Source organism: Ptychodera flava, chromosome 22 (genome assembly GCF_041260155.1).
Source record: "Ptychodera flava strain L36383 chromosome 22, AS_Pfla_20210202, whole genome shotgun sequence".
Lineage (NCBI taxonomy): Eukaryota > Metazoa > Hemichordata > Enteropneusta > Ptychoderidae > Ptychodera > Ptychodera flava.
In genome coordinates this window covers 1,575,653-1,597,618 of record NC_091949.1, presented here as the reverse complement: position 1 = coordinate 1,597,618, position 21,966 = coordinate 1,575,653, and the positions used below count along the sequence as shown (strand labels likewise).

The 21,966-nt window shown below is 36.2% G+C and overlaps 1 protein-coding gene across 5 annotated transcripts in view; it reads right to left on the bottom strand.

The window, feature by feature from the left end:
* LOC139122446 (heparan-alpha-glucosaminide N-acetyltransferase-like) overlaps positions 1-21,966 on the bottom strand; it is a 381,449-nt gene that overhangs the window by 318,181 nt on the left and 41,302 nt on the right. For 4 of the 5 annotated variants that reach the window (XR_011549472.1, XM_070687822.1, XM_070687819.1 and 1 more), the window contains one exon: positions 21,283-21,398. Coding sequence is in view for 4 of the 5 variants with exons in the window: in XM_070687822.1 (XP_070543923.1) it covers positions 21,283-21,398 (116 nt within the window). In the remaining variant the exon portion in view is untranslated. The remainder of the gene's footprint in view (positions 1-21,282; positions 21,399-21,966) is intronic. The other variant, XM_070687823.1, reaches the window with a different exon arrangement.

Genomic DNA, 21,966 nt, shown 5'->3' with positions numbered 1-21,966 from the left:
TAGAACATTATTTTCACACAAAATTGTCATATTTACAGCCATAGTTGTAAGAGTTGGTAACAAATAACCTGACCTTGTTGGATTAAGCAGCAAAGTTTACTGACTATACAGATGACACTTATCATGAATATACTTATGTTATCCTGCATCTTGGAAATGAAAGACTGGTTGTTTACAAGATCTCTGAACCATAACTTCTTTCAGATTCACTCATAGCAACTTCCATGCAACACTTTTTGTACAATATGGTATGTAAGCTGCCTTGCTAAGACAAATGTTTTATTGAGATTTTCACCAAGTTTTCACTTCTGTTGCTCATTAGCATTTTTAGTAATGCTGACTTCATTTGAACAAATACTAATTTGCAGTTGAGCATGTACATGTATCTACCACAAACTTGGTCTCGGAAAGACTGGTGAATGGATGGACATACAGTACACAGCGAAACTTCCGTTCAGAAAGACGCGTTTCCGACGTGACTTTTTCACGACAATACTCAGTCTGAGACGCGTTTCAGACGCGTCTCAGACGCGTCTAGGACGCGTCCAAAACGCGACTGTTATTCATATATGTAAATTGTATGCACCAGAGGTCATGCAAAAAAACCCACCGCTAACTTGTCTAAAGCATGCCAGTAAATGCACCAGAATTTTTTCAAGTGAGAGTTACTGTTTTTTTGACGCAGTCAAGATAATATTCATCAACTTGTCAATTTCATTTGGTATCTCTAAATTGTCTCAATTTGGATTGACCCTTTGCCCGAAACCCTATCAAGTTTTACGGCCAACGTAAAGTTGCGTTGCCTTGGGGACACAGTGTCCCTCGTATAGACGTTGCTGAAATTTGTAGTCAACACTTTGCTAATTCACATGCCAAAGTCCCTACGGACATCAGAAAACAATGGGTTATTTTTTTGTGCTGCCAGGAAATTAGATGGGCATTTCACGGAAGTGGTAAACATTTTGCTATGCCAGAATTTGAAACACATCATGGGATATACTGTATCCTCAAACACATGCAATGTCATCGCCCCAGCCAGCGTAATTTCCACTCATACAGCAGCAGTTACAGAGGAACGGGATAGGTACATGTATAGAGATCAATAAAGACATGACTTTTACACCTCCCTGTCCTTGTCTAACGTAGCATTTCTACAACTGTTTCGATAAATAGCTGGAGATATTCATCGTCGTAATCCACGTGCCTCTTTACGGCGATAGCTTAGCGCTACCCGTTTTTGCGTAGGTCAGCGGAGCGGAGATTTGCTCTGGCTCGCAAGAATCGGGATATTGCGATTTGACGAAGTACACATGAAGCTATAGCCTATAGCACGTTTATAAAAACATCGTGTTATCACTTAGAAATATACGTGGGACATTCGTTTTGCCAAATGCCAGTGAACAAGGAATATGAACGGACAAAAGACAAAATTCTACAGTCTCTGTCTTGCGTAGTCTTTTCAGAATTGTTTCAGAGCCTGGTACGGCCGGGTCGCCGAGTCCACACCGCTGACATGTTACAAGTGAACAATTCACGTTCACAGACTTGTTACGAAACATCCGGCCTTGGCTATCTTTCAGGAGGGACGTTCACTTTATCTCACAATAATAATTAAAGAATGAAATAATATGGACAAGGTCTGGTCTTTCCAAGTTTTAGTTTATAACTGATCAAAATCCTATGAATTTCATTTTCACAGCGATTTGTGGTTGAATTTCTTTGTGACTGGGCAACGACATTTTGAATACTCCTGCTTTTTACCACTTCGTGAAAATGGTATCGCCCATCCAACGCTACACGCAAATACGTACGATTATAGTGAACGCATATAAATCGACGGTCGCGGTCATGGGTTCAAGGACGTTCACACGGAGGCACCCTCATCGAGTCTGTCACGGATATTTTACTAGCTTTGAAAATTTACAAAAGCCAGTGTTTGAAATTCGTGGACATTGCAACCAACTACCAGGGCAGGTAACTTAAAAAAGTTGTGTTCCCGGGTAAAACTAACCCGTTCTAAGATAATTATACCTCGCAGGTCCAATGTAATAAAATTACAAAAACAAATAAAAGAAAAGTACCAGTGACAGACAGTGCTCTCCATGGGTTTTATGTTCTGTTTGAAAAATTACGAATTTTGGTTAAAAAAACAAAACAAGAACAATGAGCACCCAATAAATCCAAATGAATGTTGCCCCGTCAATTTATTACATTTTAAACCACGTGTCCTTCCTACACAGGAAATGAGAACTTACATCTCAATAAAATTTGTTTTGAAACCTGCAAATTGTATTTTGTCCTTTACTTTTTTCACGTACAACTTTGCTCCTATGTAGGCTAAATACGGTAGTTTAACGTGATGGTACGCTAGTTTGTGGTTATATGGGTCTGTACCGTAAGTCAACGGTAATAATGTTGTAGAAAAATGCAAGTGATTTCATTGGCTAACTGATTTTGCTTAATTCCGTTTTATTTGTCAGTGGGAAAAGATCTGACTTATGTTTCCGAGGTAGCCGAATTGGCCCACTATCTTACCGAGGCTCGAAGGCCAAGTTTGTCTGTCCAGTGTCCGTTTTCAAAATTATCTGAGCGCTCACGCATGCACTGTGTTCAGCGAAGTAGTACACAGTGGGACTGAACTGGTCACTAAAACGCTGGAAATTCATTCTCTGTGTGGAACAAAGAGCTAAATAATTAAATTTCATATCTGACATGTCATTAAGTTGAAAATCCAATTCCGAAAATGAACAATAAATCGCGGAAGTATCGATACCGTCATCAACTTGCGCAACTTGGCAGATCGGGCATTTTGAAGCAAACATGGCTGCCACGCTTTTACAAGTAGAAGTATAGCTTGTGTCTACCGGTATTTCCATGCCACTACGCAAGACGCCGCTGTGTAAAATACAATTCTAGGCCTCGGTGTATGATTATGATCGTGCTGCCGTAAGGTGGCTTTGTATCCGACCGGGGAAAGATGACGAGATACGACAGAAGTTTTAATATTATAATCGAGGTACACCTCTATTATATTACGAAGCACCGTCGCGTCTCTTTCCATGAGTTCTTGAAGGGACCGGTTGTCCATGTTAGTTCAAACCCAAGTAAAGAAATTCCATGGTGTGAGAAAGTCATGTCGATACGATGTGCAATGAAACTCCAGAAATAAATCTAAGACTATATATCTGCGCCCCTGAAGAGTGTACGATTGCGTCGTTGTGTGCATTGTTACATTGTATATACAAGTTGTGTATTCGTTTCGGGAATTGAAAACAAGACAGAAATATGATGTACGCGTCGACAAAGAGAGTTCAAGAAATATTCGTATTTATCAATGAATGTCCATGGCAGCTCATGAATGTGCACTTAAAAAAGTACATGAACATTTGTTCTCCCAATCAATCCAGTTGCGTAACAGCATGTACAATACTGCACATTACCAGTAGAATTACGACATTGTCTTTGCTGCACTTGGGGTACATTTGCCGACAGTGACAAGGATAAGTTATCACTCTCAGAGTGTAAGAGCACTATGTCATTGTCACGTACTGTAAAGAGACAATGACATGATACATGTCAAGCAACTGACATGGCAACCGTTTAACAGTACATTCTTCTACAAAATTCAGAGTATGTTGCATCACCACTGAAAGCGTTGTTGACCGCCAACACGAGATTACACATCCATTGAAATTGCCTGGGTTAAAATGAAAGAGCAAAGCGGCGTAAAGCCTGCCTATGGTTGATTTCCGCCAAAGGTAAATTTCGTTTACGTTCACATTAAAATGAAATGCTTTTGTCATGATCTCAAACAATGGAAAAGAAAGAAGATTTAAAGCTCGTTTGCCGTGCCATTTTTAGCAGATTCATTTTAGAAGAAAGATTTATCACTGCAGTTGTTTTCGAAATTACTTTAATCGACAATATTGCCACCTTGATGACAACGTCATGTGTTACTGTTAGGTCATGCAGAGTCCAAAGGTCATCGTACATGTCGTGCATGGCGGCCATGCTTTTGCAATGACGATGCGATCTTCACTTTCTCGATAATTTCGCGGGTTATTTATCTTACCGTTTGCGCCAGTGTTTTCGACGTAACCATATGACATGAATTGCATTTACAACTGTCGCGTTATTTTACTCAAATGAGAATTAAATCGTTGGGTTTTTAACAATAACGTAGCTGCTACGTGCTCTCTCCACATGGTGAAATGTGACTGCGAGACCCTATTTAGTATCGATTTGGCCCCTTGGCCATTATCTGCTCGACAATATTATGCCACGAACGAGTAACAAATTACAACTGCGTGGAGGTAGAAAGTGTGATGTAATGTAAAACGTACTCATCAACTAATCACTCTTTTTTATTGCGTAGCGTTCATCTAACGCACAACGAAACTTCGGAAAGATTATGAAGAAAGGAAAGACAAAAAATACAAGCTGGTTTTCGTAATTAATTTTATTCCCATGATAGCTGTCATTTCTTGGTCTTTTCATCCTATGCCTGTGTAAAAAGGGCGCACGTGGTTAAAACAATAACACAGTGATCGACTAATAACGTATTTAATAAAAGTTTGTTGCCAGACTCCGAACTCGCATTTGTACTTGTAACTTCATTCAGAATTTTATACAACGCAACCCTGAAATTGCCGAGCCATTCCCTCTTTATTTGGAAGTTCCTTTATAAAACTTTAAATGTTTATTTGGTATTCTGTGTTTCCGATGGTCTTCATTTCCCTGGTATTGCAAATAATGACAATGAAGACGTAAAATGTCGTTTGCGGACATGACATGCTCATCGAAATAGCAGGAAAGCTGCTGCCTGTACAGACAGACTGTACAGACAGACTGACATACACAGACTGGCTGTGATGACATTGGCTTCTTAGTTTGCTTTCTCTATCTCTATCTCTATCTAACAAATTTATAAAGCGCCAAATATCCAAAGGTAAATACCAATGCTCAGTGGCGCTAAGAGTTCATAAAAAGGCTTCTTAGTTTGCTTTGGCCCATGAAGAGTGATAAATATATAACAAGTCATCGTTGATGACACAGTCCCAACTTGTTAATGGGTACTTTGATTACAGGTCCTCAGAGAGGATAGAGTCCTCTTCATTAGGTCTGTGATAAAAACTTTTGAATAAATTCACTTGATACATGTCTGAGTTATGGTTCCGGACATGAAAAAAACGTAACACCAGATATGAACTGAAAATGCTCACGTGTTTCATTATATATTGAAGTTATCTGTAAATTTGAACCTTAACCACATGTTTGCAACTTCATTGAAATTATTATGATGAACATAATGAACAATAATCACCGCCGATTAATTCTAAAAGGTCATGAAGTATACAAATATGTAATTAGCTGAAATAAAACTATTAAAGTTATTTGACTGCTCTTATTGTATCACCACTTTATATAGCAAGTGTAATTACCGTTGGCCAAGTCCTTCAAGCCATATATGCCGAGCTGTGAAAGCTCATGAAATATGCAAATTATAAATTAGCTGACATGAAAATGTGAAATGACTTTCGATATTGTTTTGACCTAGTACCTGGTATAATCATCAATGTACACAGCATGTTTTGCCAATTTTGATCAAGTAAATCCCGGTATATATCCCTAATAAGCAAAGTTAATTAAATATGTAAATTAGGAAGTGGCTTTAGTAAAAATGCTTAATGATTGTCAGTAATGTTGTATCATGGTATCTGCAATATGTGTAGCAAATTTTGTCAACTTTGGTCAAGTCAATTCAGACATATATCTCTAATTAGGAAAGTTCATTAAATATGCAAATTAGGAATTGGCTGAAGAGAAAATGCTTGATGACTTTCAATAATATTGTATTAGAGTCTTTAATGTACATAGTAAGTTTCATTAATTTTGATCAAGTCAATTCAGATAAATATCCCTAATTATGAAAATTTATTTAATATTAAAATTAGGTTTTGGCTGAAGTAAAAATGTCTTTTGACTTTCAATAGTGTTATATCACAGTATCTTTAATGTATATAGTAAGTTTCAACAACTACAATCAAGTTAATTCAGATATATATCCCTAATTGGGAAAGTTCATTAAATATGCAAATTCAGAATTGGCTGAAGTAAAAATGCTTAATGACTTTCAAAAATGTTGTATCATAGTGGCTTCAATACATGTAGCAAGTTTCATCAACTTTGGTCTAGTCATTTTAAATATATATTCCTAATTAACAAAGTTCATGAAATATGCAAATTAGGAATTGGCTGAAATTAAAACGCTTAATGACTTTCAATAATGTTAAATCATAGTATCTTTAATATACATACCAAGTTTGGTTAATTTTGATAAAGTCAAATCAGACATATTTGCCTAGTTAGGAAAGTTCATTAAATATGCAAATTAGCATTTATCTTTCATGTCATCCTTAATGGTTCCCACTGCTGATATATCTTGGTGTGATCAACATTTGTAGCAAATCTCATCAAATTGTGTTTAGTCGTTTTTAATATATATCCATTTTTTTCTAAAATCATTAATTGTGCAAATGAGCAAAAACTATGCAAGCCACACCCACCAAAAACTAATCAGTTCTAGCCATTTGCTAACTGAATATATGTACCAGATTTGATTCTGATCTGATAAGCCGTTTTTGAGATAATGGACCAACAGACAGACAGACAGACAGACAGACAGACAGACAGACAGACAGACAGACATTGCTGCAACATATGCCCACGTGTGTAAACACGTGAGCAAAATATGGCCACATGGCGGCCATATTGGACCGTATCACAAAACAAATCAATGTGCAAGTGTATGACATTAGTCAATGTCCTTGTACCAACTTTGAATAAAATCGGTTGCGAAATGCCTGAGTTATGGCTCTGTACATGAAAAAATCGTAACAAAATGGCTGCACAGCGGCCATATTGGACCGCATCACAAAACAAATTGATGTGCGTAGCTATGACATACATCAATGTCCTTGTACCAACTTTGAATAAAATCAGTTGAAACATGCTTGAGTAATGGCTCTGTACATGAAAAAATCGTAATAAATGGCTGCCTTGCGGCCATATTGGATTGTATCACAAAACAAATTGACATGCATATGTATGACATAGGTCAATGTCCTTGTACCCAGTTTGAATAAAATACCGTCAATGACGCTGTACCTTCTCTAATGTGTGGCCAGGTCAGGTAATTGGTTGTTGGCATGGAGTTGTTGGTAAATAGTTGATGATGTAGGGGCATGAGGTGGGATATGGACCCAAAGAACCCAAAAGATGATTAAATACATCAATCAAAAAATTCTAAGCTACAGTATAAACTGCCTAAAGATAGTTCAATGTGGAAAAAAGTTAAATAATTCAGAAATAAGAATTAACAGTCCAAAATAGTAATGACGCACTTCCTTACTGACCTGAGTGCATGTGAAATACACAACCTGGCATCTGTAAATTAAATGTATACCAAGTGATCATTTCCAGTCACTTTTAACTGTTTTTAATGGATTTTCCAAAGAGTCCTATGGAAATGATGAAAAACGCTTATCTGGTCTTGTGTTTGTATAACCTCATGGCTGATAATTGTCATAGTATTGAAAAAAAATTGAAAGTGAAAAAATTACTTTTTTTAATAGGCATGTTTTCCTTGAAATACATGACCGTGTAAAGAATATATGCTAAAAGTGTTTAAGAGTAAATTTCTTTTCAAAAAATAATTTAATTTGTGACCAAAGGATTTTTATTCTTTGAGTTTACAAATTCAAACATTGCAATTTGTTCAATCATCTTGTGCAGTGCAAAATTTATAAATGACTGAAAACAAAAAAAAATGGCAGAATTACAGTCTTTGTGATGTAAAATTATGGGTTGACATTACGATAACTGTTAATCTGTTTGAAGTACTAATATACTATAATTTAAAAAGAAAAATTCATGCAGAAACGGTAAAATATATTGTCAGCAATGTAGTGTTAATTTTGACTTTACATCAAAATATGCCTTTGCTGGATACCAAATATATAGGGCGAAATATCAGCCATGTTCAGCAAATTCCACACAACAGCATTGATCCTTTTCTAATTTGATTTGATTTGCTTATGTTATCCTTGTATGACAGTCAGTACAATATGGAACTTGAACACAACACGGTGAATAAGTATGCTGTAAATGAAATGGTGTGGCTGCATCCACATGCAGCAATAGGAGTGCCTTTGTCTCTCACCCCTCATTTCCAACCTGTCCCATCCCTGAAAAAATAGTTTGGTCTTATATTTATAATGTTAATAATTTCTGTATTTGTTAAAATATACGCATCTCAAAAACTTTTGATCATAAACATTTTCATTGTTTTTTATAGCTGACCAATCAGTTAACCTGTTTATTTTGAATATTTGCGCATTTTTCCTCAGTATTTGACATTTTCTGAATACCTTCTTATTCAGTTTGTCATTTTCTAAAAGTTTAAATGCTCCATTGTGCTATTAGTGCAAGATGCGAGGTATAATGATATTCAAATATGCAGATTACATTAATAGCATTGTTTCGGTATTAAAATTCTATGCTAATGACCCTTAATCAATGTGGAATATTCATCTACGTCGGATCTTGCATTGTATACCATTGTGTGGTCAAGCTTTCCACAAGCATCAAATGTGGTACTTCATATAGGAGGGTCTGCCTCTAGAGGGCGGGCATCATGAACACTCCTGTGTTTGTTGGTTAATTTCCTCCACGTAAACTTCTGATTGTACTGTAAACATGAACATGGCCGACGTCCGATTTTCCTGTCTAAAACTTTCACTCATTTTCGTTCATATGACTCTGAAACTCCAGGAAACGATTGGGAAGAAAGGGTTATCTTGAATATTGAGGTACTCGCCGATATTTTGCAAAATTAAATGAGAAAAATGCAAGGAAAATGCCGACAGGCTTACACAATGACAGTTTTCAGACTCGGAGGCATATGATCATCTCTGCAGATTATGCAACAGGCCCAGATCACGTGAGGCCATAGGGGATATCCACGCAACTCAGTACCAAACACTAGCGCTCACAGAGTGAGCAAAACAAAGTGAGTACCCCTAACGTCAGCTCAGTAGTCTGTAATAGATTGTAGTCAACTAAGAAACCTTGGAGAAAGGCTTAACACTGTGGCTATGCCGCTAAGTCCCTTTTGATTTTTGTCATAGCTCAAATCGTTCTCCCACACCTCAACCTGAGCCATGAACACCCCCACCAGTTTATGATATGACCCATCACAATAGCATGACGTCTACGGATCTTGACAGACGGAAGTCTTGACAGACGGAAATTCTTGACAGCAGCATATTGGTTTTCAACTCTAATACCTTCTCTGTCTATAAATAGACACGAGAAGGTAAAAATCAGTTGATACATGTCTTAGTTACGGCTATGTACATGAAACAATTGTAACACCAGATATGAACTGAAAATGCTCACGTATTTCATACAGTTATGTGTAAATTTGAACCTTTGCCACATGTTTGCAACTTCATTGAAAGTATTATGATCAACATAATGAACAATAATCACCGCTGATTAATTCTCAAAGGTCATGAAGTATACAAATATGTAATTGGCTGAAATAAAAATATTAAAGTTCTTTGACTGCTGTCATTGTATCACCATTTTATATAGCAAGTGTAATTACCGTAGGCCAAGTCCTTCAAGCCATATATGCCGAGCTGTGAAAGCTCATTAGATATGCAAATTGTAAATTAGCTGACATGAAAATGTGAAATGACTTTCGATATTGTTTTAACCAGGTATAATCATCAATGTTGTTCATGTTTTGCCAACTTTGATCAAGTAAATCCCAGTATATATCCCTAATAAGCAAAGTTCATTAAATATGTAAATTAGGAATTGACTTAAGTAAAATGCTTAATGATTGTCAATAATGTTGTATCATGGTATCTGCAATATATGTAGCAAGTTTTGTCAACTTTGGTCAAGTCAATTCAGATATATATCTCTAATTAGGAAAGTTCATTAAACATGCAAATTAGGAATTTGCTGAAGAGAAAATGATTAATGACTTTCAATAATATTGTATTACAGTGTCTGAAATGTACATAGCAAGTTACATCAATTTTGATCACGTCAATTCAGATGAATATCCCTAAGTATGAAAATTCATTAATATGCAAATTAGGAATTGGCTGAAGTAAAATGTCTTTTGACTTTCAATAATGTTATATCACAGTATCTTTGATGTATATAGCAAATTTTAATGACTAAATTCAAGTTAAATTGTGTTGCTAAGTTATCCCTATATACCAAAAATCAGACCTCTAGCTCTATTGGCTGGCTCAGAATTAGATATGTGCATAATTAATTAGGTACAGGATGTGATGTCATAAGGTCTCCCATCATACCAAATATGAAGGGTGTAGCACTTGGGGTTACTTAGTTATGGCCATATATGTATATTTGAGGTCAAAGGTCATCGGGGTCACATGACATTTGTCAAAAAAATTGTATTGCTAAGTTATCCCTATATACCAAAAATCAGACCTCTAGCTCTATTGGCTGGCTCAGAATTAGATATGCGCATAATTAATGAGGTACAGGATGTGGTGTCATATGGTCTCCCATCATACCAAATATGAAGGGTGTAGCACTTGGGGTTACTGAGTTATGGCCATATATGTATATTTGAGGTCAAAGGTCATCAAGGTCACATGACATTTTGTCAAAAAAATTGTATTGCTAAGTTATCCCTATATACCAAAAATCAGACCTCTAGCTCTATTGGCTGGCTCAGAATTAGATATGCGCATAATTAATGAGGTACAGGATGTGGTATCATATGATCTCCCATCATACCAAATATGAAGGGTGTAGCACTTGTGGTTACTGAGTTATGGACATATACTCATATTTAAGGTCAAAGGTCATCGAGATCACATGACATTTTGTCAAAAAATTTGTATTGCTAAGTTATCCCTATATACTTATTTTCACTTTGTTTAGTGTGATTAGATATTATTTTAGCTGAAAAAAGGGTCCAGGGAAAGTAAGGAAAATCCAGTATTCCACAGTGTAACAATTGGCTGAAAATATAAAATTTCTTTCAGTCTCTAGAATCCGAAACCGAATCCGAAACTGAATCCGAAACCGAATCCGAAACCGAGTCTAATTTCAGCATCGTCTAGCCAGAGTGTAACGTGGGGATAGCGCCCTCAAACCACAGATACCGGCTTCCCATAGACTACTATGTATCAGAAAAATTAAAACTGTGATAACTTCATTAATATGCAAGCCACGCCCACCAAAACCTTTTCAGTTCTAGCCATTTGAATTCTGAAGATGTCTACCAAATTTGACTGAAATACGTTCAGCCGTTTTTGAGATAATGGGGATACAGACACACGGACACACACACACACACAGACATTGCTAAACCATATGCTCACGTGTGTGAACACGTGAGCAAAAAATGGCCCCACGGCAGCCATATTGGATCGTATCACAAAACAAATAGACATGCATATATATGACATTAGTCAATGTCATTGTACCAACTTTGAATAAAACCGGTTGAAACATGCCTGAGTTATGGCTCTGTACATGTAAAAATCGTAATAAATTGGCCGCCTGGCGGCCATATTGGATTGTATCACAAAACAAATTAAAGTGCATATGTATGACATTGGTCAATGTCCTTGTACCAAGTTTGAATAAAAGCGGTTGAGATATGCCTGAGTTATGGCTCTGTACATGAAAAAATTGTAACAATATGGCCGCACAGCAGCCATAGTGGATCATATCACAAAACAAATTGACGTGCGTCTCTATGTCATTGGTCAATGTCCTTGTACCAACTTTGAATAAAATCGGTTGAAACATGCCTGAGTAATGGCTCTATACATGAAAAAAACGTAATAAAATGGCCGCCTGGCAGCCATATTGGATTGTATCACAAAACAAATCAACGTGCATCTGTATGACATAAGAAGTAATCCTTGTACCAAGTTTGAATGAAATCGCTCCAGGCATCTCTGAGATATCTGCGTGAACGGACGGACGCACGCACGCACGCACGCACGCACACACAGACGCATGCACGCACAGACGCACGGACATGACCAAACCTATAAGTCCCCCCGGACTGTGTCTGTGGGGACTAACAAACAGCTGGATATACGGATAGTTTCAATCGGATTCGAACCCACAACATACGGCATCAGTCGCCTAGCTGAGAGGCCAGAGACAGAACCAGTCGGCTAAATCTCCACTCCCAACAAGTCATCGTTGATGACACAGTCCCCGTTTGTCCACTTTGTTATAATCTTTGGTGTCTAGGTAGCTGTGGTGTAGGTAGCTGTGGAATGACATTGATGCAACGGGTGCATCAGGCCTGTGACTTGCATAATAAAGGAATCTGAAGAACGTTCAATAAAATTGACCCATCTCTGCGAGTAATGACCACTGAAGGAACTTTTGATTACATCACACATAACGATGCCCTCACTGCCTCTAGTGTCATGATGGCACATACTATACACATGGTTTGGTGGAATTTCGAAATGGTATGGGATCGGGTATGTTGTTGTAATCAGCCATTTCGGATCATAGAATGAAACAAATTAATGTGCACAAGAATGCAGCCATAGTATTTTATCTTCGTATCACGTTTGAACAAAATCAGTCCATCGAGGGACAGTGACCTATGTTTATGTTTTAAAGACATAATAAAATCACACCGAAATTGAAATCAAATGGCTGTCTATTGACCATATGGATCATAGCACACAATTAGTAGACATGCATATGTATGCCATAGTACTTTATCTTTGTACCAAGTCTCAACAACATTGGTTAAGGAATATTTGCATATGATTAAGCCTCAAAGACATGAAAAAATCCAAAAATGACCATCTGGCAGCGATATTGGAAAAAAATGATAATCTGGCAGCCATATTGGAACATGTCACGAAGTAAATTGACATGTATATGTATGCCATAGTGCTTGATCTTTGTGCCAAGTTTGGACAAAATGGGTGTAATGACCTTTGAATTACGCTTCAAAGACATGCAAAATTCCAACAAAATAGCAGTTCTGCAGCCATATTGGATCCTATAACAAGGTTAATTGATACATGCATATGTATGCCATAGTCAGTGCTTTGCCTTTGTGCAAAGTTTGAACAAAATCAGTTCAAGGATCGATGTTTGAGTTATGGTTCAAAGACATGAAAAATCGCAAAAAAATGGCCGCCTCATGCCCATATTAGATCGTATAGCAATATAATTTGACATGCATATGTAGGCCATAGTGTTATGCCTTTGTGCCAAGTTTGAACAGAATCGGTTCAAGGATGTTTGAGTTATGGTTCAAAGACATGAAAAAATCGCAAACAAAATGGCCGCCTCGCGGCCATGTTGGATCGTATCGCTTAATAATTTGACATGCACATGTAGGCCATAGTGTTATGCCTTTGTGCCAAGTTTGAACAGAATCGGTTCAAGGATGTCTGAGTTATGGTCCAAAGACATGAAAAATCGCAACAAAATGGCAACCTCGCGCCCATATTGGATCGTATCACAAAATAAATTGACGTGAATCTGTAGGTCATAGTGCTATGCCTTTGTGCCAAGTTTGAACAGAATCTGCTCAAGGATGTCTGAGTTATGGTCCAAAGACATGAAAAATCGCAACAAAATGGCCGCCTCGCGGCCATATTGGATCGTATCACAAATAAATCCACGTGCATCTGTAGGTCATAGTGCTATGCCTTTGTGCCAAGTTTGAACGAAATTGGTCTAGCAGTGTCTGAGAAACTGTTGATGACGGACGGACGGACAGACGGACGGACGCACAGACGGGACCCAATCTATAAGTCCCCGCCGGACTTCGTCCGCGGGGACTAAAAAAGAGTGGTTCAATAGCCGGCTAAGTTGTTACATTTTTCTGACTGAGACCGCTCAACACCTTGTAGAGTTCGTGAAGCACTCACGCACGCATGCTCACTATCATCATGTAATGATAAAATAGTTATATATACAGGCACTCAGGGTGAATATTATACATTAATTTAATTAGTTTCTTGTCCTCTTTCTACTTATGTGATAACGTTTAAGACAATCAACATGCAAGACAGTTATGTGTTGGCAAATACAGGCAAACAGCTATCTTTTCTTGATTTTCATGAACAACAGACAACCTTGACTGAAATGCTTAACAACATGCAACCAATGTTTACACTTTGCTCATACACCAGATACACAGAGAGATTTCAACAAACAACCATTAACTCAGAAATCCTAAACGGAAAAGTAAACCTTGTTTTCTTCCAGTGCAACTGGTGCATCCACTTTTGGAATAACTTACACAGGTAAAACCAGTATGTCACAAGGGTGATGGCACTGAGATCAACTTAAGAATTTCAACTGTGGTGAACTTGACTATTCGTTTCAAATCTTCAACTGAGATGCAGCGCATTGTACCAGATATGAACTGAAAATGCTCACGTGTTTCATTATATATTGCAGTTATGTGTAAATTTGAACTTTTGCCACATGTTTCAACTTCAATGAAAGTACATGTATTATGATCAACATAATGAATAATATTCACCACCGATTAATTCTTAAAGGTCATGAAGTATACAAATATTTAATTAGCTGAAATGAAAATACTAAAGTTCTTTGACTGCTGTCATTGTATCACCACTCTATATAGCAAGTGTAATTACCTTTGGCCAAGAACTTCAAGCCATATATGCCGAACTGTGAAAGCTCATTAGATATGCAATTTATAAATTAGCTGACATGAAAATGTGAAATGACTTTCAATATTGTTTTAACCTGGTATAATCTTCAAAGTACATAGCATGTTTTGCCCACTTTGATCAAGTGAATCTCAGAGGAAAGATCATCGAAAATGCAAATTAGGAATTGGCTGAAGTAAAATTGCTTAATGACTTTCAATAATGCTGTATCATAGTATCTTTAATGTGTATAGCAAGTTTCGTCAACTTTGGTCAAGTCGATTCAGATATATATCCCTAATTAGGTAAGTTCATTAAATATGCAAATTAGGAATTGACTGAAGTAAAAATGCTGAATGACTTTCAATAATATTGCATTATAGTGTCTTTAATGTACATAGCAAGTTTCATCAATTTTGATCTAGTCAATTCAGATATATATCCCGAATTATAAAAATTCCTTTAATATGCAAATTAGGAATTGGCTGAAGTAAAATTGTCTTTTGACTTTAGATAATATTATATCACAGTATCTTTAATGTATATAGCAAGTTTCAATTACTAAAATTAAGTTAATTCAGATATATATCCCTAATTTTATCCGATATCCTTCTTTTGACGTGGTCCCTAAGTTAATTAACTCTTTTCTGATTGAATTGATTATGAGCCACGTGATTATGAGACACAAAACAAAATTACTGTTTCCGTCTCAGTTAAATATTCAATGAATTAGTCAAATGTCACCTCAGATGCCACCAGAGAACACTATTTCCACTCCAAAATTTTATCTTTCGCCTAGCCAGAGGGGAGACACCCCCCTCTTGTGCTCTCCCCCCTCGTTCGCTACGCTCACTGGCCGCTTGGTCGCTTCGCTCCCTCGAAGTCTACCCATCTACTTTCTGAAATTACCTGGCTACTTTTAAATATAAGGACAACACTGCAGCTGCCTTGTGATTTCCCTGTTTTTGACACCTTGCATATGAAGTGCCACAAATTCGTGAACTTCACAAACTCTGGGCATGGTTTCATTCGCGCAATGTACACAAAAAATATTATACCGTAATTTCCAATGACTTCTACAAAATATTCGTAAGTATGTCTGGCAGATTTTCCTACCCTAAAATTTCATAAGGGGCCCAAGCCGACCGGCTGGACCCATATTGTTATTGCTCGAGTTATACTATTTCCTCTTCCTGTTCTTCTTCTTCTGCCATTTCTTTGTCGACCTAGATCTCTTAAACGGCTGGACGAAAACTTCTCAAACTTGCACGGCTAATAGGTGTAAATTAGTACTCATGCACCTGACCCTTGAAATTTTCATTGGTCATGTGACCTGGTGGCCACATTGGATTTTCCAAAAACCTAACAATGGCTTCTCCTGATGACCTAGGGGTCTGGTAAATTTGAATTTTTTTACATAGCAAGCATGACCTAAGGTCTTCAGAATTTGCAAATAAAATCACGTGCAGTCACATGACTTTGGCCACGTTGGATTTTCAAAAAATACCAATCTTTAAAAATCTTCTTCTCCAGAACCAACACACCGATTGAGCTGATACTTTACTCATGTCATAATTAGAGTGATCTCTTTCAAGTTTGCAAAAGGAATTTGGATTGGTCAGGTGATTTGGCCGCCATATTGAATTTTGCAAAAATCTTTATTTAATCTTAAAAATTCTTCTTCTCAAGAACTAACACACTGATTGAGCTGAAATTTAACTCCTGTAATTCTTAGTGTGACCTCTTTCAAGTTTGTGACAAGCGACCTAGCGGCCGATATAGCTCTGCTGTGTTTATGTAGAGAATAACTATTTTTGACATATGTTGATGAAGAAGGTGGAAATCTTTGATAGCTCAATGCAGTGGCCAGGAAAAAAGTGGCTAAAATAGCTGCAAAAATACACAATTGAAGATTTCATCATACTTTGAATATATCATCCTGAAGAACATGTCAACCAAAGCTATCTGATGAGTAGTTTTTTGAGAATAAAATTTTCTGACCAAAAATGGCAACAATTGCAGATTTCATCATAATTTCAAAAGATCAAATTTAGTTCATCTGTAGGAACCTGCATATCAAATTTCAAAGCTATCAGACCAGTACTTTTTCTAGAAACACATTTTTTGACCAAAAATGGGAAAAATTGCCCCAAAAATACAAAATTGCAGATTTCATCATAATTTCAACAAATATCATTTACCGGTAGTTCATCTGTAGGAACCTGTATACCAAATTTCAAAGCTATCAGATGAGTAGTTTTGGAAATACACATTTTTTGACCAAAAATGGCTGAAATTGCCCCCAAAATACAAAATTACAGATTTCATCAAAAATTCAATATATATTACTTAGTTCATCTATAGAAACCTGTATACCATATTTCAAAATTATCAGCCCAGTACTTTTTGAGAAATACATTTTTTGACCAAAAATGGCAAATATTGCCTTAAAAATGTAAATTTGCATATTTCTGCACAATTTGAACAAATCTGAAATAGATCATCCCTAGGGACATACGTACCAAATATCAGAGCTATCTGACAGGTAGTTTCAAAGAAGAATATTTTTGAAGATTTTTTTACCAAAAAATGACAAAAATTGCCTTAAAAATACAAATATGCAAATTTCACCACGATTTGAACAAATCTGACTGAAGTCACCCTAAATAAATTGCATATCAAAGTTCAAAGCAATCGGACAAGTGGTTTCAGAGAATACGATTTTTTTACCAAAAACACCAAAAAATGACCCAAAAATACAAATATGCTTTTTCACCACGATTTGAACAAACTTAAGTGAGGTCACCCCAAGTGAACTGCATATAAAATTTCAAAGCAATTGGACTAGCGGTTTCAGAGGAGAAGGCAATTGTTGACGGACGACGGACGACGACGGAAAATCAACCTATTTGATAAGCTCTGCGTCGCTGACAGCAGAGCTAAAAAGCAGTTGGATCGGTCACTAGGTTTGGCAGCCATATCGGTTTTTGCAAAAAACCTACCATTATCAGCGAAACATACAATACCATGAAATGATGTTCAGAATTTTTCTTTACAAGAACCAAAAGATCTTTGAATCTCAAATTTTGCATATACTTTTTCATCATTGCAAACACCTGAAACCAGGGCAACCACTTGGGTGTGTCTAACGCTGCTTGCAGCTTTAATTCAAATTATATTTTATAGAACCCTGATTGGTCAATATTTGAATATGAAGAGAAGAAATTTAACTATATGGAAGATGGCGCTAAAAGATAATTATATACAAATAAGATGCAAATAAATACATAACCATTAAAATTTCAATACAAATTTTTGCTAGCTTGAAAACACTTTCCATTGGTCCGTATTAACAAAAAAAGTTAATAGTCAAGAGAATAAGACAGTTTTTACCTATGAATATTAGAAAACTTTTTTATAATAGCTACATTTTACCACACTTGGATTACTGTTGTCATTTATGGGGAGCATCACCGTTTATGAAAGGGTTGCATAAGATTCAGAAACGTGCTATCAGAGTGATGTGTGATGCAAGGTATAATGCTTCGACAAAGCATTTACTTAAAACAATGCATATAATGCCATTACCAGACAGAATAGTTTATAAGAATGTTTGTATGGTTTTTAAATGTTTTAATAATCTTGCACCACAATATATGACAAGTCTTTTTACTAAAATTGATCATAAAAGAGTTACAAGATCTAAGATGCAAAAATTGTTAGTGGTTCCTGCAACAAATTAGGATTTTTATCAAAAAGGCTTTACTGTAAATAGTGCCAATCAGTAGAATAATGTCGATTTAAATATAAGATCTAGTAACTCATTGAGCAGTTTTAAAACTGCTTACCTTAAAGCTTATTGGGAATAATTTTTGTGTTTGTGAGATTAGTTTTCTTGTCAAATTGTTTTTGTTGTCTAGTGTAGTTGCATTTGTGTGCAGGCTCAATCCCGGCCACTTTTTTCTGTGCATTGTATTGTGCTAGCTTTGTTTGTCATGTTTCATGTTGTTCTGCTTTGTATCAGTTTGTATGTTCATCTGAGGGCTCTGGGGAAGATAAGCATCTTTACTGAAGCTTAACAGGCAACCCTCGTAAACAAGGTTTAAAAAAATAATAAAATAAAATAAAACAATTCAACAACAGGCCCCTTTCTGATTTTGTGAGTTATATCTTATGGGAAATATTTATTTTTGAGGTGCATAAATATTATTTTACCTGGTCTGTATACCAAATATGAGCTAAAAACAAGTTTTGACAAGCACATAAGAACAAACTTGAATTACGTCATCTCTGTGGATCTGATATACAAATTTCTACACACTTAGAGATGAAGCTTCGGAGAAGAGAAAAGACTACAAGACTTTTATCAAAGAGAAAATTTTGTTAAAATTTTTTAAATGATTATTTCATTCTTATAAAACCCCTAGTGCGTCAGAGGGGAACACCAAACACTCAGGATATCTGATTGATTGTGCAGAAGATGAGTTTTCTGAGGATTCTTTCTATTAAAACCAGATATGAACTGAAAATGCTCACATGTTTCATTATACCGGTATATTGAAGTTACGTGTAAATTTGAACCTTTGCCACATGTTTGCAACTTCATTGAAATTATTATGATCAACATAATGAACAATAATCACCGCCGATTAATTCTGAAAGGTCATGAAGTATACAAATATGTCATTAACTGAAATAAAAATATTAAAGTTATTTGACTGCTCTTATTGTATCACCACTTTATCTAGCAAGTGTAATTACCGTTGGCCAAGTCCTTCAAGCCATATATGCCGAGCTGTGAAAGCTCATTAGATATGCAAATTATAAATTAGCTGACATAAAAATATGAAATAACTTTCGATATTGTTTTGACCTAGTACCTGGTATAATCATCAATGTACATAGCAAGGTTTGCCAACTTTGATCAAGTAAATCCCGGTATATATCCCTAATAAGCAAAGTTCATTAGATATGTAAATTAGGAAGTGGCTTAAGTAAAAATGCTCAAAGGGGAAGTTCACCAAGGATGATTTTTACATATGTGGTAGCTCTGTGGTCATTTACCCCAGAAAAGCTATTTTCACCATTTATAACTCGCCCGATTTTCTACGAAAATGATAAAAATAGTACAGGAAAATGCCCATGTAATTTGAATCATGGGAAAAAAGCCCCAAGATTGGAGCTTGCATCATGTGATATGGAAGGGACCATCTTCGGATGGGTATGGCCCCCACATTGTCCGCTCACAGTAACACAGTTGTAAACAGCAACACAAAATCTGACAGTGGACAGTTTATTATAAGTGATTCATCGTTAATGCAAGGATACTCAGTATAAACAAAAGTTATGTAAATACGCACAGCCTGGTTTAAGCATGGGTGAGTGGACAATGCCATACCCATGGGAAAATGGTGCCTTCCATATCACATGATGCAAGCTCCAAGCTTGGCGCTTTTTTCCCATGATTCAAATTACATGGGCAACTTCCTGTACTATTTCTATCGGTTTTTGTAAAAATCGTGCAAGTTATAAATGGCGAAAGTAGCTTTTCCGGGTAAGTGACCACAATGCTAGCACATATGTAAAAATCATCCTTGGTGAACTTCCCCTTTAATGATTGTCAATAATGTTGTATCATGGTATCTGCAATTTATGTAACAAATTTTGTCAACTTTGATCAAGTCAATACAGACATATATCTCTAATTAGGAAAGATCATTAAATATGCAAATTAGGAATTGGCTGAAGAGAAAGTGCTTAATGACTTTCAATAATATTGTATTATAGTGTCTTTAATGTACATAGTAAGTTTCATCAATTTTGATCACGTCAATTCAGATATATATCCCTCATTATGAAAATTCATTTAATTTCAAATTAGGAATTGGCTGAAGTAAAAATGTCTTTTGACTTTCAATAATGTTATATCACAGTATCTTTGATGTATATAGCAAGTTTCAACAACTACAATCCAGTTAATTCAGATATATATCCCTTATTTGGAAAGTTCATCAAATATGCAAATTCAGAATTGGCTGAAGTAAAAATGCTGAATGACTTTCAAAAATGTTGTATCATAGTGGCTTCAATATATGTAGCAAGTTTCATCAACTTTGGTCCAGTCATTTTAAATATATATTCCTAATTAACAAAGTTCATGAAATATGCAAATTAGGAATTGGCTGTAGTGATCAACATTTGTAGCAAATCTCATCAAATTGTGTGTAGTCGTTTTTAATATATATCCGTTTTTTCTAAAATCATTAATTATGCAAATGAGCAAAAAATATGCAAGCCACACCCACCAAAAACTGATCAGTTCTTGCCATTTGCTTACTGAATCTATGTACCAGATTTGATTCTGATCTGATAAGCCGTATTTGAGATATCGGACCAACAGACACACAGACAGACAGACAGACAGACACACAGACGGACAGACAGACAGACATCGCTGCGACATATGCTCACGTGTGTAAACACGTGAGCAAATGACAAAAACATTAAGCCTAAGGTAATACTTAGATAAATGGGTGATGTTACTTACTTACAAGACTGGCTTTGACTTTTGTCCTGGACAAATATCTCTGTTGGCCAGGTGGTGTTGACTCTTAATACTGTTGAGCCGGCAGGTCTTATGGATGTCAGACTCATGAGAGCACACTGAAAGAAAATATTGTATGATTAAAGAAAGTGAATTTTGGTAAATAATATTAAACTTCATCAATATTTTTCTTCCCATGACATACAAGACACATACAATGCACATAAAAGTACATTTCTTAAATGTTGTAGATGAAGACAAATTTAATCCTTTTTAAGGTAATATGCACCTCGAAAGTGAATGACTTAAACTTTTGCTCTAACTTTCCTCAAGGAATCTTTCAATCATTCTCTTTCAAAATCAAGAATAAAAATAGGGGGTCACCGTGCAAATTTTGGTACTAGAGAAACAAATAACCCAAGATTTACCGATATTAGAAATTCAAAATGGCCGCCATCCCTGTGTTAACCCTATGGTGAAAAATAAAAATTTTCGAATTTCAAAAAACTAAGCCGGTGAAAAGTTTTCTTTCACCAAGAGCTTTAAAATAAACCCCCACATGTGGTATATCAGAAGAGAACTGTAAAAGTTTGAGAGTCCGAATGTCTGTCCCCGAGGTGCGTTCTACCTTAAGGGTGGCCAATTTTAGGTGAATTTTTCAAATGTTCTATGAAAAGCTACCCTAAA